Raw genomic sequence first — 24,865 nt, 5'->3', positions numbered from 1 at the left:
GCAAATTAAAAAAATATAATAAATTTGCCAAAGTTGACCCCAAAAACTACCTATCCCCTGAAGATATTTACCACAAACTTTTAAAAATAAATTTCCCCACGGGTCTCTGTACAAAATTTCATAAAAATCGTTGTATCCATTAAAATTTATTAAGCTTCAAACATACCAACATATACGTACGTACGAAGATTATCCTACCTTACTTGTTTTTGTTTCTTGGGATCCCTGGGTGATGAAACACCAAAAAATTCAAAATAACCCATACCCCATTTTTGGACTGATTACCATACTTTCCTTTTTGTAGCATCGTTCTAGAACTATGATGCCAGAAAATTATCTTTTATATATATATAAATGAATGTTTGTTTGTCCCGTATGCGTTCCTATACCATTCATCCTATTGCAATGAAACTTTAGTGAGTTGTGCGCTAAATGGCAGTGGGGTCGAGATATTTCGAAAAATTATATTTATGTTCCGATTTGGCTCATATTCGGAATAAATATTAGTTTCGTAAAAATAAATATTTTTGCAAAAAATGGAGCCGCTAGCTGGCACTTGGTTAGAAAAATTGAGATTATGGATCGATTTGGCTCATATTCAGAAAATATATTATGTGAAAAGAAAACGTTTTGCAAAAACTATATCCGCTAGATGGCGCCGGTGTCGATATATTAACGAAACAAACAAATATACAAACATACTTTCTTCTTCTATATATACAATATTCTTGTATATATTTCTTCTTCTACATTATACTATATTCTTCTATATATAAAAGGCAATATTCGTATGTATGTCCGCTGTAGACTAAAAAACTACTGGACCGATTTACGTACGGAGAAAAAGAAGAAAATGAAAAAAGGAAGACGGGAAAAAGGGGGAAAGAGAAAAGAGATAAAGGAATAGAGGGAAAACGAGAGAAATGGCAAAGAGAAAAATGAAAGGTTAAATTTTGTGAAGTTCCGTAATGTAATGTTCAGTTTTTAATGTTTTATCAATCTTTCAATTGTGTTCATTTAATCTATATATATATATATATATATATACATATACATATATAGATTAAATACCCGAAGCACTGCCGGGTCTCCTAGTATTATATAAATATAACTAATTTGATACGTAGGTGAAAACTTAGTTGATCCATACTGATATAGCACTGAAATAAAAGGTAAGGAATTAGGTTAATTTATTTTATATATCAAAATTTTAAAAACTTTATTGTTTAATCTTATTTCATACATTTCAAATACATACATCAATTCTTATTATTAGTGAATTCGTCAGCTATTTATTTACATAAATCCATGATTTACATTAATTTTTTTTTCCACTATAATATTAATATACAGTCTTATTTACAATTTTACAATTATTATTTTTTTTTTATTAATTACAAATATAATTTTTTTTGTTTTCGGGAACAATATACAATTTAAATAATTTAATCATTGATAAATTCTTTAAAAGCTTTGATCCCAAATATTGCTAAATAATCTAATTTCTCTAACTTATACTAAATGTAATTATTTGACTACATTTGCAATTATATATTATAAATGGTGATGTTTTACTACATTTTTTTGGGGAGGGGGATTGTTGCTTTATTAACTAGATTTATCCATTTTAAAAAATTATTATTTACCTTAACTATATTAATAATGAACAAAAAAGTGCTGATATGAACGTAAAGTTAACTCAATTATCCCTTACTTTCGAATAACCGCAATGATATTTAATGAAAATATTCTGTAATGAAAAATTGGAAACTGGAAGAATGGGATTATTTTCGAAATATATCAGAATATTGTGGGATTAATTTTTTTTACGTTATTCTTTTCGCAAAAATAAAACGTTTAATCTAGAAGATTTACCCATTTATATTTAAAAACTAAGTAAAGGTTATCCTTAAGCTAATTACGCTGTTGTAGATAGGATTCATTTTATACCGTGTGGTTGTATATAAGAATTTATTGGTACCCGATTATACCCAAAAATGTACGAAGGATGACGAAATTAATTTTTTTATCTTTTCGTTTCTCTTAATCTGATGTAGTGGGGAAAAGAGAAGTGACGGATGTCTTTGCCTGATTGGTCTGCAGACCTCTCTACTGATAAGATTTTATCTAACTTTTTATCATCCACTACATTTCTTTTGATTATTTCCTAGTTTTTCCGACGGAGAAATGTTCTTATTTTCCTCTCAACCAAAATTTAATTATTTTTAATGGCTTATTGTATGTAAATTAATTCTTAAATTATTAAATGTATATTCAGGTTTTGTATAAAGGTCTAAATATTAACACTATTGGTAATACGAATAAGAATAATAATATATGATGATTTTTTCTAACGAAAAAATATTTATAGGTTATTTACAATGTCTGTTATTCAATATCAATCAATCTTCTGTAATTCTATCTAGAGTTAAACAGAAATGCATATAATTAAAATCTTTTCTAGTTGGTAATTTTTTAAAATATTTATCACTAAATATACTATAAAAAAAATAAACCTGATTCCAATATTTAATCTCTTATTATTTTTTATTTAACTTTAAGAAGCGTATTAGGTATCATATCGGCGATATTTTAAAATCTGAATCTTTGCCGGATATTCAGTATTACTACAGGTGTATTTTTTTACGAACACAAATAACTCTTTGTGAAATAAATAAAATCGCTAATAAAAAATAAATTTTATTAGTTTACTATTCATTTGTCTGTTTTTTTAATAAAGGATTATTTATACTCATTAAAAATTTAATTTAGAAATATTTTTTTATGAATATTTAAACCATAAAGTAGTCTCTTAATTAAACCAGTGCAATCATTTTATTTTTTTACAGTACGAGTCGTATAATAATAATAATATTATAATAATATTACTCGTATAATAAAATGTCAGGCTCTGTAAGTATTTTTTTAATTAATTTTTTTTTGTATGGAAAATAAATATCGATTTTAATTTCTTAAAAGAAATAAAAAAATAAAAGTTTTTTTAAAGTACATATATTTTTTAACACCCTAAGTGGATTTAAAAAACTGATTAATTTGATCTTGAATTGTCTGGGCCCATTTAAATCGTGTTTAATTGTTCCCATCTCACAACTGATTTTAAACTAGTAATTATCCACTATTCAGTAAAACCGTTATATCTAATAGCTTCTTATACTGATTAAATGGTAAATTCGTTGTCAGTCTTGTACGTGATAAACTATACTAAACGGTACAGCTCATTAATATTCATACGACGCGATTTTATAACGGTGTAACGATTCATCCCTTCCCGCACGTACGTTGGACTCAACAATTGCTCCTTTTTACTCTTACAATGAATTAAATCGATATCTCATATACATATGAGACTATTAACATATATATTAATCTATATAGTTCGTAATTATTGTGTGTGTCAAAGGTATTTGTTGTGGAGGGGTAAGCCGTAAGTCCATTACGTAATACTTCCCCTGTTCCTGCTGTTTCTTTAATTATGTGGACTGTATTAATTGCTATTATACAAAGGATGATTTTAACTACGAAAGAAAACATTAGATTAATTTATTACCTAATAAAATAGTTAATCGTATTTTTAAGCTGAAATTAGTCTATCGCCTTCCCTATACATTTCAATATCTCAGCCAGTATTTCAGAAAAGTTTCTTTGTTTTGTCTTTATATACGGTAATATCTGTCCTTCATTCCTTTTCATTTCAGAATACAGCGTTATAATACTACGTAAGGGATAAAGGACAGAGAAAATTGATTAAGAAATCTACTTTATAATATTAACTTTTATATGTTGAAGGACTTACATAGTACTAAATAATTTACTTATTAATAACGGATATTTCCTCTCAGCTTTGCTTATGTAACCTTTTTTACATTACTAATCTACTTTTTATCTTGTTCATAACAATACATGTTCCTTTTTTTTTAAACTTTAAGAAAATAATTAAAAATTTTTTTTTACTTAAAATACTAATAATTTACTGTCATATAATTAAAATTATTGTTTAGGATTTACATTTCACTAATAACACTACAAAATAATTATACAGTTTGTATTTTATACATACAAAAAATATTGTCAAACTTATTACCTACATTGTATTAATAATAACAATAACACTACTATTTTCTACTTGCTTGTTGATGGTTTTTTTTTTTTTTTTAATTTAATTTCTAACAATATTATTGTAAATTATAACAAAAAAACTATTTTTAATTTATTTATTATTAATTATTTCAATAAGCTATAACTTACTAAAAGAATTCTTAAGTGATCTGTTAAAAATTTACATAATTGATTGTTTAAAAACGCATTTTCAATACGGCCTTTTTTACACTTACAAAACTGTAATGAAGGCAAAATAGGCCAAAACATATATATATTATAATAAACAATTATTCTACAGTAATAAATAAATAAGTCAATATAATACTAAATTCTTTAACTAATTATTTATTTATTTTCTTTTTTCGTATTGAAAATCTAATAATAATAATAACAGTAATAAGCCAAACAGTAGTTTCAGTGAAAAAAATTAATAAAATAAATACCGTAGCTTTGAAATCGTTCTAATTTTTTAATTAAAAATCCTTATTAATTATTTTAAGCTATAGGTATAAATTATTAAAGAATAATTAAATAATAGCCTATCTAATATAGTAAAAATTCATGGAAGATCAGGAAATTTTAAGAAAATAATTTTTTTTTTACATATAGAAATAGAATATGTATTTAGATAATTTGTATAGAAAAAGATAACGTTAAGAAAACTTTGTATATTTTATATATTTATTTTAGCTTTTTTCTTCGTAGCCATATTAATCCATTTTAGAAATTTCTTTATAAAACTTGTACTAAAAAAAAGATTGAACACGTTCTTATAAAAATTTTCGGCCAATACATAAAACCAGATACGTAAACGTAGTTTCTGGGAAAAGTCCTCTGAAAGAGGCAGAAGAGCACGACCGGAGGACGAAGGGGTGAAGGAAAGCTCCCTGCTGAGTTGTCCGCTGGTCCGCGCTTGCTTGGATCGACGACGGTGATGACCGCGGGGACTCTGAATCCCCTGAGTCTGAAGGCTCCCGCCGGGGCCGTGGTAATGCTTCAATGCCGGTCTGGACCCGGACGGGGGGAGTTGGTGACGGGGTTTAGGAAAAGTCGGTAGGGCGCACTTTAATTAACACCTTGCGGAACCTGTGGCGAATCCGACACTGTCCCTTATAGGGCGGACGTAACTGGTATTCCCCTCGTCGCCAGAAAAAAAAAAATACCTAAACAAAATTAATTGTATTTATTTTGATTTATTTAAGTCAAATTTTATAGTGAGCGAGATGAGATACGAACTGCTAGATGAGTAAATTAACAAAGAATGAGGATATAATTATATTAATCAACAGATGACGGGAGGAAGATAAGGTTTGGGTTTATTTGTAACTAGCTGTCAAATTGCATATACGTAAAATGTCTTTCACTAACTTATCGTGTGTTATGATAAGAACAGCAGGCATATAATAGTTAGCAAGTAACTGCTAAATAAATTGCATGTGAAAAGTGATAATTTGGCAATGTTGTATCTGGTTGAGTTGTGGTGGTGGCTGATTTGTTAATGCTACCAATGCTAGTCAGTGATGAGGTTGTACCAGCCAATGCCAATTGAATAAAGTTCCCTCCCACAACAAATCGACGTAATGATAACGTTGAGTCCATCTGATTGGTAGAGTTGTACCTTGTTGATATGACTACAGCCAATGCCCACATTTGGAAGCTAAGAGGTTCCCTCCCCCACGACAATCTAATGATTTGTAAATGTTCGGCCGTTACTGTGTTAATGATAGTTTGTTGATGTGACTACACCCAACGTTTAGTGGAAGCTAAGGTTTACTCTACACACACACACACACACACACACACACAGAGAGAGAGAGAGAGAGTGATTGAGAGAGAAAGAGCGAGAAAACATGCACGCGCATTTTTTATTTAACTAATTTTAATAATATTTACTATTATTAATTTTAATAATATCTACAATATTAGCTAGAACGCATGATGGATATTTCAGTACTGTATAAAGTGCTTTCTTGAAAATTTCATAAAATTTTCTTATTAACTATTTTCTCATTAAAGGACTTCATTTATATGAAGTTATAGTAGTTCATAGCGATAAATTTGTAACACAAATAACACACTTTCTACTGCCTTGTAACAATGGATTATTATTTGTATCCGGTTAAGGGCCGAAGGTCTACCTATAATGCAGCCTACCTGGCATAATAGTGCAAAGAAAAGTTTTTTTCTAAAAAGAAAATTAAAGCGGCCAGAATAGGCTAGATACGATAATGATGTTTGGGGTTTGGATAGGGGTATCCTTTACGGTAAGTGTTTTCCAACTTTGAATAATAAATAGTAATTTATTTATTTATTTTTTTAAATCGGTAGCTTTTTTATATTAGAAATGAAAATCGATTTTTGTGGGTATGCACTTTATAGAAATGTTTAATCCTTTTAATAAAGGACATGATTTAAGAAATACAAAAACAAAAGGAAATTACATATCAAACGACTTTGGTCACCGATTGAATGAAAATAATTACGACATATTTTTTTTTTTTGGCCTAACGTGGTGTCTTATCTTGTAAATTAAACAAACTTAATACTCTTAAAGCCGTTTGGTTTATAACAATTTTCTTGTAATTCATTTAAGGAAGAAATTTTGGATAATGGACTAATATGACTACACAAAGGTAACACAATAATATAAATCTAACAAGTAAAGAAGAATTCTAAACTTATTCTATTAACATTTGTTAAAAGCTATAGTTTTATTTTTTTATTAACTTATTAAAATATTTTTTACCACATCAGTCTTTTATTTACTTATTTATTATTTACATATAGTATTAATACACATTTATTATCAGTATATATATTTTTTATAAACTACTTATTTTTTCAACAATTTCTCTATATTTTTTTCCCCCTTAAATGCATAACTTATTTGCGTTGTAACAATACGTTTAAATCACTTTTTTCATTTATTTATTATAATAATTCTTTTTAACATTATTATTTAGATTATTCAAAATAGATATAAGTAGAATACCCTTATAAAAAAATTTTATAAACATATCTATTTCATGAAACCGGTTTATATCCCAAGTTCTTTCTTTGCAAAAATAAATGTATCTCACGGAAAGACGGTCTTTCAATTGCGTGTCTTCTCCAACATTCTGTCATTAAATCGGATATATCTTTCGTCGTATTCGCTGGTCTATGTAAGAAACTAAATAAACCATCATCTTTATCCAAATGTGTCAAACTTTGTACAACTTCTTCATCGGTAAATCCTTCATACGGTATTAAACGGCATAGTTGTAATATTTCCCACAACGTAACACCAAATGCCCATACATCACTTTTTGTCGTATATTTTCCCTGTAAAACAATATATATTACATTAATATAATTCTTATCTACAAATATTTATTTAATTTAGATGCATAATATACATAATATATACCTCGGGGTAAAAAATAGTATGTACTCAAGTTTAGAGCTTTATAAAATGAAAACTACTCAACTAATTTCAACCAAATCACATATCCTCTTTTAGATAATTTTGTTATGCGTTGATAGAGTTAAATAACAACTTTTTACTCATTTTTAAAATCACGTTATTGTGATGAGAATGAAAAAAGACGACCTTATTTTCCAAATCTCCTGTTGCTTAAATTGACTTGAATCGCTTAGTATTTTGATAGTGAGGTACTTTAAACGAGGTTATTTAATTTTTAAATAAAGGTTGGCAGCCCTGCAAAATTCTCACTTTTTTGTTACTCATTAGCTCAGGTTGCCATCCCTGCTAAATTATCACCTTTTTTTGTTACTCTTATTAAATTAATTTTTCTAACACTCTTGTTGTTGGTCAATCTAGTTCCATCCTCCAAAAACTCAAATTATGTTTGTTACGAATGCATAATTAATTGATATATAGTTCAAAGTATAATAAAAATAATTTATACTACAAATGAAATAAAGACTTTTATTTATTTCAGTGAGCAAGCGAATAAAATAATATTTAGCATAATTTTAACCCAACCGAGGTATTAAATCAAGGTGGCAAATTATTAGATGTTTTTGGTTCCTATTACCTAGTCCTTTCTAATCGATGTATAAACCTATATATATACTTTTATAAAAGTAAGTTTTTTTTTATAAAAAAAAAAAAAATCAATATAAAGTTATTATGAGAGAAGTTGATGGGACATATTAGTATTTAAAAGAAACAACTCCTTAAATTCATTACCATTGCTAAAAAAAAAAATAAAAATGGAAATAAAATAAAAAATGAAAAATAAATCGACATCTAACTGAAACTTGTAATAGAATAAGTTCGGCTTTCCGCTCTTATAAATAGATTAACAGATAGGCAGCCGACAGATAAACTGACCTCAGCGCTATTTTCCACGGCTGTATCTTTTTATTTTTTAAACAAATTTTAAAAGTCCTTTTTTAAATTTATTATTACCATTTGGGATTGTTTTCTTAAAAATTAATTTTACCAGAATGATTCCCGTTGAGTATGAGAAACCCAAAATTAATTTTTTTTTCATTTTTCAAGAACACAAAAAAATAGTCCTATCTTTCAACTTAAAGTCATCCAAAACTATAGAAATAACCAGTTATTTTTGTATTTATTTAAGTATGAGTTATAAAGCTAGAGATAAATATTTTTACATGAAAATGTGATAAAATTGTTTTTTAATAATTTCAATTATTTTTTCATAAAGATAGAAAATAATTAACATGACTGAACCGATACCAAAAAAATTTTTCAAAAAATGAATTCCGTAATTTTACCGGCGTATCCAGGAAATTTATGCATTCATTGGAGCCTTTTTTCAATGAGTCATTAAATTCTGACTTTTCGAAAACTTTGAAAAATTAAAAAAGTAATTTAATGCTTTATTTGAAACCAACTTCGATAATTTTATTTAAATATTAACAGCACTGTCGAATAATATGATACAGCCTTGGTTCAATCAAATAAATAAAAGTTATTTATTATGAAAGGTATTTATTTTATAAATAAATTATTTTTATTATACTTTGAACTTGTAATTCATAAATCAATTAATTATACATTCGTAACAAACACAAGTTGAATCTTTGGGGAATGGAACTAGACTGACTAAAAATATAACATTAGACCAATTCAAATAATAAGAGTAACAAAAAAGTGAGAATTTATAAAGAATAAGAAAAAAATGAAAAATTTAATTTAAAATTTAAAAGTTCTCTTTTAACAAAATTTAAAGTTCCTCCTTTTAATAAAAAAAGGAGGAAATGAAACCTATGTCTTAACAGGCACATATTTTTAATTTAGGTAGCCAGAAATTAAAAAAAAAAAGGATTTTGTGAAATCACGTTATATTACTAGTATTTAAGGTGAAATACCTTAATATACCTGGAATAAAGAAAAATATAACACGTTTTACGTTAAATAAGTTTCTTGATGGTTCGTTTTAAACTGCTTTGAATACGAGAATGATTTTTGTTTCATACTAATTCAGCGTATAAATCCAATAAATAAAAATTATAATGACAAATAAATAGAAAAAAATATCTTTATATCTTCTACACGACCGTTTAATCTTTCGTTTAAAAAAACTTCTAATGATATTGTCTGAAAGAAAGTTAATTCAGGACCACCTGATGAACATCATCTGTGATAATAAAAAATAACTATATAAATGGGTTGATTTAGTCGTGAGTAAGACTAGAAAATACATAAAAATAAAATACTGATCTAATTGACAACATATATATATATATATATGATGATTAGAATCAAATTAAAATTTAGATTTGTCTAAACGTAAAAGAATAATAGGTTACATAATATATATTTCAGTAGAATTTATATTTAACTATTCGGAACAGACAGTACTCAACAAAACGATTCTTTTAACAAACAAAAAAATGTTTGAATTGATACGTTTACTCTATTTTTTTTTAATCTTAATCTTCTTGATTAATATTGTAATAATTTATTTAAAATTAACAAAAATAAATATTTTCATACGTATCAGTGATACATAGCTGCAATAATTTAAGCTAATAATATGTCAGGAACATTGTGTACATACCAAGCATATTGATTCCCATGCCATCCACCTAACTGGTAATGACATTCCATTTGGCATTTTGTAATAGTCGCTTGCATACTCCTCATTGTCTGTGCCTAAATCTGAGATCTTTATTTGATATGCTTTACCAATAAGGCAGTTTCTGAAACAAAATTAATTTCAATGTAATAAATATGTATATATTTCTTTAAAATTAAATCTAATATTTTCATTGTACTGTAAAGTTATTTTAAAGTAAAAGAAATGTTTTACAGCATACAGAACATGACATGAAGTTTAAAGGCTATAATTTCTATTATAAATATATCTATTGTTTATTTCAAAACACCGGCTCCGCTTGTAAGGTGTACCGTGAAAGAACAGCGTGCTATGATCACATCTCTACTTTCTGAAGATAAAAAATCGGCCGAAATTTACTCGCGGATCTTATAACAGTATATAAACCGTGAAAATTTTTATAAGAGGATCAAACAGTTTAAATCGGGTAGAACGAGTGTCACTGATTTTTATCGTAGCGCAGAACACCGTGGGATATTCCACTGACACTTTACAAAATCTCATTAATGACTTTATTCGTGAATACAGACGTATAAATATTTTGAAAATTACTGAAATTAATAATGTAATGTGAGTATCGGTACAATTTCATAAAAATAATTTATGATAACCTGAATTACCGTAAAACATGAACAAGATAGGTTCCTAGACGGTCGACTCCAAATTACAAACTCCAATTCACGTTCGTACGGAATTAAATAACAGTTTCAGCGGAAGGTAACGTTTTTTTTATAGCGCATAATAACCGATAATGGAAGTTAAATTTGATATTTTGAACCTGAATCAGAGTATGGAATGGATATGTCTTGAGTTCACCCACCAGGAAAATATGTAAAACTTACGAATAAGCCAGTAAAGTGATAATAACAACGTTTTGGATATAAAGTGTTTTAATTATTTCGACTATCTTTGTAAGAAAATAAAACGAAACTAGCAATACCGTTAATTTTCAAAATATTTATACGTCTGTATTCACGAATGAAGTCATTAATGAGATTTTGCAAAGTGTCAATCGAAAACACCACGGAAATTCCACGGAGGCGAAGGAAACTTTCTGTTTTTTTTTTTCAAAAGCGCAATTCTTCTGTATGATAACGCCAGCACTCAAAAAATATGGGAAGCTATCCGAAAGTTAAGGCGGGAGGTATTTCAACATTAACCTAACAGTCCCGGTCTCGCATTACCAGATTTTTACTTTCTTGTACGAAGAAAAGGAAGTATTGTGACCGCGAAAAATTTCAATTTTCAAATTTCAACAGAAATATCCACTTGTTTCTTGTTCACTTTCTTTATGCACTTGTTCACGACTAGTTTCGGCGTGACGTCTGTACGTACGTACGTATGTATCTCGCTTAACTCAAAAACGATTAGCCGTAGGATGTTAAGATGTTGGATTTAGGGCTGTTGTAATATCCAGTTGTGTACCTCCCATTTTCATTGCAATAGACTGGACCAAAAAAGCCCAAAGTCCAAAAAATTAGGATTTTGGACTTTTTCTTAACCGCAGGTAATTTTTTGTTAAAAATTTTATAATCATCCATAAGTATATTTCCATGAATTTTAATCTTTATTTTAATTTTATTATTGTTTTTTTTTTTACCTCAATTTGTTTATTTACAAATCGGCTCCAAGTAAGGAACCACGAGTAAATCGTATTACTACAAAAAGCACATAATTAGGGGTTTCCAACGAATACCTTCAATAAAACGTACATGTACAAAAAGTTATAAATAAAGTACATACATAAAGTTCATAAACATAAACACACTCGCACTGAATAAGACCGTGTGATGAAAAACAAACAAAAACCGTTTTTAACATCATTAAACAGTAGATAAAGACTAACAAATAGTAATATAACAAGCTCATGGAAATAAACAGAAAGAGGCTAGGCACAACGAAAGATGGTTACATATGTAACCATCTTATGGTACATATGTAATATTGAACCAGTATAAGAATCACTCAGAATCTCCCAAGTCCATTACATGTAGGCGTTTCAGTCGCCAGAAATCCTCGCTATTATCTAGATTAACTGCTCGAAAATTCACATGATTATCTAACCGCTGGCTATAATTCCGAATCGTTTGATGTCTTCGCAAACATAAGGTAATTCTAGATAGTCGTGAATTTCTTCGTTTCGTGCGAACCACGGTGTCTCTGTAATGGATGTCGCTAACTTATTCTGGAAACGTTGAATAATCTCAATGTTACTTTTGTTGGTCGTACCCCACAGCTTTAAAAGTCTGTTGGGCACCGATACATGTGAATTCCTGCCTAACAATCAATAAAAATCGTGTTTAACTGTTTCCTTTTTTCTCTCATGTGGTACTTTCACATCAAACAACAAACAAGGTGGAGCTCATGACACTACACGGTCAGAGTGAGGGATGAAAATGCCGTCTAAATGAACCCGACGACAGTCACCTATTCTCATCGCAAACGTAACGTGATTTGACTTATTTTGATTCATTTTTGTTCTCAATCTTGTTAACTGTACGCCGATCAAGTCTAATCCTAATTGGAACTTTGCTGAGACAAATTATGGGTCTTCGACAACAGGTAGAATTGCTGTATCATCAGCAAACGAGGCGAAGGTAAGATGGTCCGAAGCGGAGCTAGAAGGTCTGCAGTGAAAATTGATTACAAGACTGATCCTTACAGGAATAGTTTAAATTAAAATAATAATGATAGTTCAGTGTATTAAAGAGATTGTATTTTTGGAAAAATACTGGTTCACAAAAAGAAAGAATATCTTTTTATTTTACATAAGATTAAAAAGTTTTGAAAAAATAATTACAAAAAAGCATTACTCATGCTATTTTTTTCTCAATTATTTCGTATATTTTTTTATTGCTTTAGCTTATCGCTTGATAATTTTTTTAAATTCATTATTTTCCTATAAATGAGGTATGATAAAACAGTAAAAAGAGTTTTGTAACTTATCAAAGGAGAAGTGGTAACAACTTTATCCTTAAAAATTTAAGTTTTTTTAAAAATAAATTTGTTATCACTTTATATTGTTTAAATTATCAACAAAAAAGTTTTTTTTATTATTTGTTTAAAACGAGACAGTAATAATGTGAGAATATTTTTCTATCTTTATTACTACAGCAGATAAAGTTCTTAGATTTAAAAAAAAATTAATTAAAATACTTCTTAAAAAATAAATTTCTCTTTGTCATAATTGATATAATTTTTTTTTTTTGTAATGAATTATATTTATTAAAATGGTGCGGTAACATAATTTATTTTTTACAAATTTTGTAGTAATACTGTGTTTTGTTGGAGGAGAAATAAGTTTTCTTATATTTGAATTTCAACGATAGGAATAATAAATAGAATGGGTTATTGAAACTGAATTCTTAAGGATGGAGCCCTTTTCAATTCAATCTAATGAAAGAATATTGGGACAAAATTAGTATACATATTACTGTCACAATTCTAACTGTACAGAATCAATTTAACAATAATAATAATAACGTTTTATATAGATAAATATATTATTATAAAAGTTTCTCATTTCCTTAATTTCATTTTACTTTTAAGCAGAATAATAATAATAATAATGTGCTAATAAATCACAATTTATGATTTTAATATTCCAATTCAATTAACAAAAATTGATAAAATTTACTTTTCCTTTATTGTAATTGTTGTTTTTACTATTCAAGTTTTCCGCTGTCCAGATTATCCGTTAGATTAAGTGTGATAAATAAATGAAATTAAAGATCTCCTAGCGGTAGAAGAATAACTATTTTTCTATGTACAGATTGATTCAGGAAAACGGGTAATTATTATCAAAATTAAATATGCCTTTGAAAAAAAGTTATGCTAATTAAATTTATTTATATCACTGAAGTGTAAAAAAAACATGCCATTTATTGCCATTTTTTTTTAAATATATTTTTTGAAGATCACACGTTGCAGGTGAACTTTATCTTCGAAGACATTTCTGCAGTCTCGTATTGAAACTCTACAAGTTTCGACGCAATATTTCAACAGGAATTTCAGTAAGTGGTTGATGTGCATGGCATTTATCCCACCACCACTCCATTCGATCGCCCTAAAGCATAAGACAGAATGTCTGTGCCACAAAAGGCTACTGAGTCTCGAATCAGTTTAGCGACCAGTGTTCTAACTAGTTCCTAAAGCTAACCTAATTGCATGAGCCAACTACATTAAAACCACCAGTATACATGGTGCCACACACCACTTGCTTCGTGTCCCACCGCTAAGTTGTCATATATTCTAAAATGGGTAGGCGCACCTCGTCAACTACTAAAATATATATGACATTCAATAAATTAAATTTGTCTCGTCAAGACAGCAATTCGCTGCCACGCCTAGGTCGCTGAATGCCAGCAAGTACCTGTCCACCAATATTAAAGCGCTTGGAGCTTTAATTGGCTGATGGCCAGCCATAAGTCTCGGGTAGCTTCCCACAGCAGCGAGGTAGGATTCTTTCCCTTAAGTAAACTATTGATGCCGGTTGAACAAAGCAACGGCATCAAGGAACACCCAGACGATCTGACAATGCACCTCACGCCACATTGACTCGCTGCTTATGAGTGGCCAATATTTCCCCTTGACCACTAAGTTCCAGGGTGGCCTGAGTTCTGCCCCCCCTCAATTAAAGCCCAATGATAAATTGAATAACAATTTATCATTGTTATTCTTCACAAGCATGAGTTTATAATCGCAGGGGGGGGATCCATGGGGCAGTGGTTCCTAGCTAGTCTAATAATACCCGGTTAAACATCCCCTAACTGCGACGGAAAATGCAAGTAACCCTGTAGGGCGGGCGAAGCCGCGACGGGGTTAATAGTATATATATATATATTTATATTATAAACGAATTATGTTTATCTATTATACTGTTAAAACAATGAGAAGTTAGTATTGTAAGCTATGAGATACGCAATTCGTGTTTGTGTTGAATAAACAATTCTCTCTCTCTCTCTCTCGCTCTTGTACACACACACACACACACACACACACACACACACACACACACACACACACACACACACACACACACACACAGAGCCATTTATACACTAGGTAATATATGTATACCAGAATATAGAGATAAGTTGAATTCAAACTTACCTTGTTGCTAAATCTCTATGTACAAAGTTTAGCGACTCCAAATACCGCATTCCTGAGGCTATTTGAGTTGCCATATAGAGAAGACAGTTGTAACTATAATATGAAACAGATAAATAACATTCGTAAATTTAACTTTTTTTCTCTTAATTTTAAATTAAACAATAAATTATTTTATTTACTCTTTATAATATTCTTTATTTACATTTTATATAATACTTAACGCATAATCAGTTTATTAAAAATATAATTAATTGATCATTTATAATCTAATTCAATTCATTCGTTGATTAATATACAGAATGGAGTTTTAATATATAAAAAAAGATGAAATACAAGTAAAACGTTTTAAATACATTTTTTACTGTATATTGTCTTCTTCATCGGTGATGAAATTCCATTTTTAATACCAGTTGTCTTGAAGTAGTTACAAAATCTGTTTGTATATGGTCAATTTCATAATGTTTTCTTTAGTAATATGAAAAACGGATAGATTTAATCTAAAAATGTATTTTTATTAAGTCATAATCGCATAATTTTCAACTTAACTCTTCTAACCTATCCTAGGAATTTTTATTTAAACCAATGCGCAAGGGTAACTGTAGAAATTTATCTATTGTTAATAGGAGCTGGTGAATAGAATAGATTCATTAATTCGTTGACAAAGCAACATATTATGTTATATAATTTTTAGTTTTTTAAGTACATTAACTGCGGGATAACTACGAGTAATAAAAAAGAGCTATACGATAATATAGTTGTAACTTCTTATCATTCAATCTAATGATGGACTGACAGTTGTCTATATTAACCTATCACAAGCCATTCGCTTTACTTGAATGAGACAGCAATTCTATTTACATGTAGTTTTTAATTAATTCGTTTAGATACACAAAAAAAAAGACGCACATAACACCATCAACATTGACATCGACTTTTTTTCCCTTAAGCAGGTCCCTTGCACCATGTCATCCCATCTCCGTAGGAGAAGACACCCGCCTTGTGACGCTTCCCGGTCACCCCCCCCCCATTCCTAACCTGATGGACTTAAACGGGAGTGGTATTTTGCCCTCTAACTTTTTACATCTCATAGTAATAAGCCGGGCCTCGTTGGGATGCCGCCGATGTAAATGCCTCGGTAGACATTTACTTCAGCGTTGTATAAACATTGTTGCCCTCTGAACTAGCTAACCGAGTTAATTCTACATTTAAATAAACTATTTCTGATTGTAAATGTCTCATATCGTACGAGTCTATTTGGTAAATGTAATGCATATCACCAGCAATGTTATCGCAGCAATGGAATTTATTCATGTTTTCCTTAATGTTTTCACCTCTTTCTGATCTAAGCCTTCAGTTAGATTACAACTACGAACTCCGGTCTGGTCTACCAGGGAGAGGTGAACAGACCGCCGATTCCCCCTCTGCTCCATTTCACAGTCCCGCGTGACATTTACTTCATCACCTAACATTACATGCGTTTTTGATCAGCTATTAATTTTAATAAAACCTAATTAGTTATATTTCAAAAAATAAAATACAAAACCACACGCGCGCGCGCGCGCGCGCGCATATATATATAATTTTTCTTTTATTAATAAAACTATTTACCACATTTATTAATTATGAATCGGTTTTACATATTTTATATTTTTATACGTAATGTGAAAAACTTTCAAATTTTTATAATTTGAACTCAATTATTTTTACAAAAATTTATTTTTAATTCGATTACTTACAATCAAATAGTAGTTAAATTATACAATAATATGTGTGTGTATATATATATATATATATTTTATTACCTTAGAGTTTTTAGGCCAACAGGAAGTGTCCTTTCGCTCGGGGTAGGTGCATGAGAACGCAAAAAATTACAAAGATCTCCCTGAGGTAGATACTCCATCAATACACAGAGAGGCTCTTCACTTGAACAGACACCTAATACTCTTGCTATATTTTCGTCTTCTAGTGCTCCAAGAATTCGTACATCCCTCTCAAAATCCGCCCTAAAAAAGAAATACAATTGAAATTTTTCACGGGTATTAATTCAAAAGCAGACTGTTGTAGACAGCAGATGTTATATAAGCGAGCGGATATCTTTTGTACATCAAATTCTATTGTATATTTGAGTAAATGTGTTATACTACTTATAAGTAAATAGAAAAGGAGTACAGGATTATTTTTTTGAATTATTAATAAATTTTTAAAGCAATCTTTCAGTTATACATTTTTTAAAAAAATTATTGAAAAAGATTCAGGAATTACGTTTTATTCTTTTATTTTTATTTAACTGTGCTTGAATAATTTACAGAACATTATCATTGCAATCGAAAATCACTTAATAATTCATACAGGTATAAAGAAATTCATGATCCCAACTGACAAAAAAGCAGCTGGTCTTTCAAGTGGATTGGCTATTTAAAATGTTTGTTTGATTCGGTTCCAATGAATTGAAACTGAAGTGTTTATTCTTATTTAGTAGCTATAACCGTCTGAATTTATTACATCTTAAGTAGTTTTATTTTTTATACAAAAAATAGAAACTTTTGTTAATAGATAGAATTTTCTTATTCAGAAATTATTGTCCCGTAAGAAAGTTCGAGAATTATTAATGGTTTTTTTAAGGAATTCTGTACATTATTATAAATAAGCTGAATAACCAGATTACCTGATATTTTAGGTACCAGCTATTATTACCTTCTTCCTAAATAGGACATCTCAATAAAGAAAAAAAAAACATTCGAAGATAGTTTAAAATATTATTTTATTTTGTTGTTGTCGCTCAAAATTTCTTACTAAAATATATCCTCTATAAGTACTTGAAAATTACACAAAAACCTTTTTTGTAATTAAAGGAGAAGGAACCACAACGAGACAACAAAAGTTTTCTATGAAAATCGTTTTAAAACTACGTACAATCTATGTACTTAACATTCATTGTTTTTAATTTTTTTCTCATTTTTTTAAATTTATGTCCCTAAATGATATTGGGATTCTCGTTTCCCATTTAAAAGGAAATTTTCCAGGTAAACTATTCAGAATTTTTATATTTCCAACAGAAATTTTCGCTAAAACCAGTCCTGTACGTACAAATATATAAATAGGAACATATTTCTATGAAGAAGGGGATCGAGTTATTTCCATTATTTATCTTTTCGATATATAGACTCGGTAATTTCAGGGTATTATTTCCATAATATTTTTATATGAATGCTTATTAAATAAATACCAGAAATTAATGTTACGTCAACACCCGGTTCACTAAAACTAATTCAAGTTAAAAACATAACATTAATAGCTACTTAAGTCACTTAAAAGACTAGATCTGATTGCAATAAATTCATTCTGAAAGTTTCGTTAAAACAAGTTTTATCGATCCTAAGTAATCTCGTACAAAACTAGATAAGTAATCTCTTCCAATTATCTATCTTTTTCCTGAATACATCCCTGTCAGCTATCTCTTCTTCCAGGATGCCCATTTCCACCAGATCGCTTCTGATTTTCTTAAACCAATTTTTTGTGTTTCTGAGATTCGTAAGATCATCAAAAATCAATTTCATCAGCCTGTTTGCTCCATCTTTTTCAGGTGTCCCGAAAATTTAACTCTTCTTTTTCTTGCCGTCGTTGTGAAAGCTTCCGTTTTCTTGTAGAGTTCTTCGTTGCTCCGTAGCCGGAAATCTCCTTTTTTGTTTTTCCGTGGTCCTAAAATTTTCCGTAGTATTCTTCGTTCCCGGTTTTCAATCTACTTGATAACCCCTTTTCTATTCATGGATAAACACTGTACGGCGTATAATCCTTCTGGATTGATGACAGTGTTGTAATGTCTTAAATTCTCTTGTATGGATATACTTTTTTTTGTTGTACCGGTTCTTCGTTAGTCCGTAGACTTTTTTCATTTTCTTAATACGTGTTTGTATTGCCGTTTTATCCAGTCCGTTTGGTTAAATCAATTCTCCAAGATACTTGAAGTTGTTGAAGATCTTTTGATCTTGCCGTAACTTTTGTTCTAAATATTTTTCATTTTTGTGTTTCCATTTCATATATTCCGTTTATTGTAATGAAATTTGTAGTACTTTTTTTGTGCCGTTTACTGTAGTTTTGCTGTCATTATCCGTGTATCTTCTATTTTTAATGTTAGAAGTGCTATTCAATCCGCAAATGCCAGGCAGGCTACTGTTAGATTGTCTACTTTCGGTCCCAGCCGTGTTTCTTCGATGTCTCTTTTTTTATTTGTTTTCGCCATTCCCTGATGATTTTTCCAGTACAATGTTAAAAAGCGTTGGTGAAGTTCCATTCCCTTGCCTAACTCCTGTCTTGATGCAGATGGCTTCCCAAATTTCGCCCATGAATTTAATTTTGGGGGGTGTACATGTTAAAGTTTGTTCCGTAATTTTGTGGGTATATATATATATATATATATATATATATATATATATAACATATAATATAAAGAAATAATAATTTGGAGAAATTGGGGAAATTATAAATTTTAACCGAAAAAAATAAAATGAAGGGAATGACTTAGTTTTTTCTCGCTTTTATTTTTCAGTAGGTGATTAATACTTACGCAACTGCAAGTTTGCCGGCCTCCGTGGCGCGAATGGTAGCGTCTCGGCCTTTCATCCGGATGTTCCGGGTTCGAATCTCGGTCAAGCATGGTAATTTCACAGGCCATAAAAATTGTCATTCATTTAATCCTCTAAATTAATACCTAACGGTAGTCCCGGAGGTTAAAAATAAAAAGAAAAACTGTAAGTTTGATAAATTGGCCAAGTAGTGCAAATGGAGTTTCAGTAAATTATTCCATTTTAGTAACAGACTAAACACTAAGAAAGTAATAACGATTAATGAGGAGGGGAAATAAAGATTTCACGTTAGAAAAAATGTAAGAATGAATTAGGCTACTTATAATTTAAAGAAACCCTTGTAATTCAAATAGTTCAAGATAGAATATTAATAATTCAAGAAATTCAAGATAGAATTTCATAGAGGAGTAAAAAATGAGATTTTTGGGTTAAAAATAAATCTGTTTTAAATATACATATAGTATTCCTTTAAATTTATGTCATTCTTTCTTTAAAATCTTTACTAATAAAGATTTCTTAAATGTTTTTTTAAAAATGTTAATATTAGTTGTAAGTAGGCTATCAAGTAGGCATCAGTATAATAAATAGATTTATCCAAAAATAATAGCTAGCATATTTTTTTTAATTTATTTATATTTAAGAAAGAAAAAATGTAAAAGCTTTTAAAATGTTTTGATTAACCATAATTCTTTTTATTCTTTAAAATCTACACTTTAAAGTCTAGATGTACAAATGTATATGAATATATTTTTATATGCTACAAGAAGTTATCTATAAACATCTTTATAATTTACAGCATTTAATTAATTATTTATTAACGTTCAACATATAAATATAACTTATTCAATTATATATTTAGTAATTTACATAAACAATGTTGTTATTTTTGTTTGTTATATCGCAACGCTTGACTTAACTTTCCCTATAATTAAATTACTTCATCTAGATAAAACTTTAAAAAAAAAATTAAAAGATAATAAATTTTAATTTATTAAAATACTTATAATTATACCGTATGATTATAAAATAGCTATATTACGACGTATATACCTCTGATAAAATTATAAATTCACCAGCACAGCTGTGTAATTAATTGATTTACTGTTCATGGAAAATAAATCTGTCTTTAGGTGAAGAATAGTAAATAATTATCATAAATAAAAATACAGGCCTATTTATTTATCTCTTATTGCAAAATAAAATCTTCGTTTTGTAATGCAATATTTATTTACATATTACAACATTTTCTATTAATTATATTAATATAATTACTACTGTCATTGAAAAAAAGGGTGGATCACCAACCATCTCGTCGGATCATTATTTGTTAATAGTAATAATAAAAGAAACAAAAAAATCGTAACGTTATGGATAAGTGATATCTGCTTATGTAAAAGAACATGTCGTGACCGATTCATAATGAATACCCAGCAGAATCTACTGAAGATAAATTGATGAAAATTTAGATACACGTTTTCTTATGGTGTAAGTGAGAAAGAATTATGAAACTCCGAGTTTAAAGGGTTAAAATAAAGTAAAAATAAAATTTACTATTTTTTCCAATTTCCTGATAATAAATAAAGACATCAACTTGATTTTTAGCGTGTGTTATCTTCATGTGAATATCTAAAAACCAATTTCTAGAATTACTGAAATTCGACCTTGAAAGGGGCGAAGAAAGGTAAAAAAATTCTGAACAAAGATTTCAAATTTTCTCCATTTCCGACTTTACTAAACAAGATATTCACTTGATTTGGACTAGTAAGTAAATATTCTTCAGATATGTATATATATTAAAAAAATGTTGGGTTTTTTTAATGTTAATATTTTAAGGGGTAAAAATTTTTAACATTTAAAAATTTTTAACATTTTTTGACATTTTTACTTCCTTGTACGAAGTAAAGGCAGTATTTTTATCGCGAAAAATTTCTTTTTTCAGATTTCAACGGAAATATCCATTTTGATCATTCCTGAATCCATTTGACAAGTTTCGGTGTGACGTCTGTAGAGTCTGTGATGTCTGGTAGAGTTTGGTGACTTAATGCTTTTGCTGGAACGCAAGGAAAGAGAGAGCTTTATATCTTCCTACTAATCGCAGAACCTGAACCTGCTGTGTCTTTCTTTTATTGGTGTGGGAGGTATTTATTTAACGGGCTAATTATTTAATCTAATTAATTAATGGCGGTTATGATGCCGTTCAGTTTTTTTTATAGGAGCCTACGAGTAGTGGGAGAGTTGTGCAGTCAGCTGGCTTTTGGTGTGAGGAACGCGCATCGGTGGACTGCAAGTTCCCCCGACTTCTACCGGCTAGCGTCACACTACCCAGTAGTAAGTACAGCATGTGGCAGCGATTAGATTACTTGTTACTCTTTAATACAGTAATTACATATAAAACTTTTTAAAGAATAATTTAAATAACTTACTTGTCATTCTCAGTTGCACTATGCAGAAGTGATTTTACAGCTATTAACTTTTTACCAGGTGAAGGTGTTCCACCATAATCTGGAATCCCATCAGCTTCAGCAATGTAAACCTGTTATTAAAGAAAAGAAATATGTAATTTTCAGTTTAAATGTGAATGAGTATGACCATACCTATCCATAGCTATTAATACTTTATATATATATATATTTTTAAATTTAATTTTATAAAGTTGATAATTATTAATAAGCTAGAAGTAATTTGCATCCAGTTTTTTCAGAGATATTTAAACTTATACTAACCGTTTATATATTATTTAACGTATTTTTTTTTTCATTTATATAAATTGGGGTTGGAGAAAATGTTTCTTCGAATTCTCCCGGTAGATATCTATAGGATTGCATAACCCTGGTAGTATTAACCAAATCTGTTAAGAAATGCGTGCTTCTGACAAGTGATGTCACTGAGTTTTTTTTTTTTATAAAGGTTATTATGATTTATGTTAGTTTATGTTTTTTTTTTTTTTAATTCTTACGCCTTAATATGAAAGAAAATAAAGAAGAAACCTGATACGTTTTGAAATTTAATTATAAAAACCGGGGTTGAATACGACGTAGGCTGCTAAGATAGTTGATTATTGTCATGCAGCATCATTACGTGTGACACATAGCTGGTTCAAGCGTTTTCAATCTGGAAATTTTTTTGTCATTGATCAATCTCTGATCCATCAATCGCTGAAAGGTTTTTAAAAAATCATGGAAAAATTAGAAAAAACCAGCAGAATTGCATTGTAATATCAATAATAAACTAGACATCGGCCATAAAATAGGTGTAAACCGTTTGAGGACGGCTGGATACAGAGAAAAGACACTCGATGTTTTGAGTGCTACATGATTTTATAATAACAGATTTAATGGATTGAAATTAAATCAGTAAATCGGTACTAGAACGAAACAAAATCGAACCATTTTTGTAATACCTCATTACGGAAGATGAAAAAATGTATCGCGAACAACAATCTATGGAAAAATGCGTTTTTAAAGCAAAATGAAGCTCCGCAAACGAAGACATAGCCAGGATTGACGTCAAGATAAGTGGTGATGTGCATCTGATAGGAAAGAATTGTTCACTATGAACTACTGCCGGCCTGTCAAACGATCAATTTTAACTTTTACTGTCAACAACTGGAAAGATTACACCAAATGATCGAGATAAAGAGACCAGAATTTATGAAAGTGTATTCGTAATATAATAGTAGGGTTTTAAATTGTTATAGCTTTGGAGCAAAGCATTGTAGAGAGATGTTAAATGTAGATTGTAATCTACTCGTTAGATGTAAGAGAAACACTCCATTTTCTTATGTGTTCAATAGATTTTGACGTGTGCTTCCTTAGTTGCCATGCAGACATCAAGACGATATTCAGTCTCTTGCTATTCATGGCAAAGAACGTACAGCGGGAAAGAAGAAACAGCTTCAGTGATCCTTTCTTTTAAATGGTCCAGGCTTCGAACTTGAATGAATACACTTGTGTTTTTACATAACCCTAAAAATAGAAATCCATGGTGGTAAGGTCTAGAAATCGTGGTGGCCAGGCAATCCACCGTTCTCCGCCAAACCATCGCTGAGAAATTGTTTCGTTAAGAAAATCCTGTACTGTTGCTGCAAAATGTAGAGAAGCTGCGTCTAACTGGAAAATGGAATTCTCCGGTATTTGGCGCACCGCATACTCTTCTATTATATCCAGGAAGATGATCCCTGCTATTGTTCAGCAAAAAAGAAGGGGCCCAATATCTCTGTCTCGTCCAGTAGCTCACTACATATTCACTTTTTTACTATGATGTTCACTAATAGTATTTAGAAATCCAGCAGTCCATATACGAGCATTATGTCGATTGTCTCGTTCAGAAACGTAAAACGTTGCTTCATCTCTGAAAATTAACTTGTTTAAAAAATCATCATTCTGCTCTAACCTGTCCAGAATGTCTACCACAAAATCAAGTCATTTCACTTTGTCCTGTGAATAAATTTGTTGTAACTCCTGAATTTTATACGCCATTTTAGGAATGCCTAACTGTCTAGAACATTTCCGCACAGATTTTTTCGGGCTACGCAATAAATTTTTTCGCACTGCTTCAATCCGTTTCATAAGACACTAATGGCCGTCCTGGGTCTGCTTCAGTAGGCTCCCTGTTTCTTTGAGTTGTTTGTCCCATTGCCGAACGTTATTTTCATGCGAGGAGTCTTCAGATTACACACGACGGTTTTTTTTTGTTTTTTTTTGTCTTCAGTCATTTGACAGGTTTGATGCAGCTCTCCGAGATTCCCTTTCTAGTGCTAGTCGTTTCATTTCAGTATACCCTCTACATCCTACACCCCTAACAATTTGTTTAACATATTCCAAACGTGGCCTGCCTACACAATTTTTTCCTTCTACTTGTCCTTCCAATATTAAAGCGACTATTCCAGGATGCCTTAGTATGTGGCCTATAAGTCTGTCTCTTCTTTTAACTATATTTTTCCAAATGCTTCTTTCT

At 29.7% G+C, this 24,865-nt stretch overlaps 1 protein-coding gene across 1 annotated transcript in view; it reads right to left on the bottom strand.

The window, feature by feature from the left end:
- Positions 1–4,531: 4,531 nt before the first annotated feature.
- LOC142328663 (discoidin domain-containing receptor 2-like) overlaps positions 4,532–24,865 on the bottom strand; it is a 490,260-nt gene continuing 469,926 nt past the window's right edge. Inside the window, exons 13-17 of the mRNA XM_075372563.1 lie at positions 22,333–22,442; positions 17,129–17,329; positions 15,327–15,419; positions 10,158–10,299; positions 4,532–7,443 (exon numbers count right to left, since the gene is read on the bottom strand). Coding sequence (XP_075228678.1) covers positions 7,144–7,443; positions 10,158–10,299; positions 15,327–15,419; positions 17,129–17,329; positions 22,333–22,442 — 846 coding nt within the window. The 3' untranslated portion in view covers positions 4,532–7,143. The remainder of the gene's footprint in view (positions 7,444–10,157; positions 10,300–15,326; positions 15,420–17,128; positions 17,330–22,332; positions 22,443–24,865) is intronic.

The sequence above is a fragment of the Lycorma delicatula genome, chromosome 8 (assembly GCF_047948215.1).
Source record: "Lycorma delicatula isolate Av1 chromosome 8, ASM4794821v1, whole genome shotgun sequence".
Taxonomy (NCBI): domain Eukaryota; kingdom Metazoa; phylum Arthropoda; class Insecta; order Hemiptera; family Fulgoridae; genus Lycorma; species Lycorma delicatula.
Note: the sequence above shows the minus strand (reverse complement) of the source record. Positions and strands in the feature narration are given on the sequence as shown.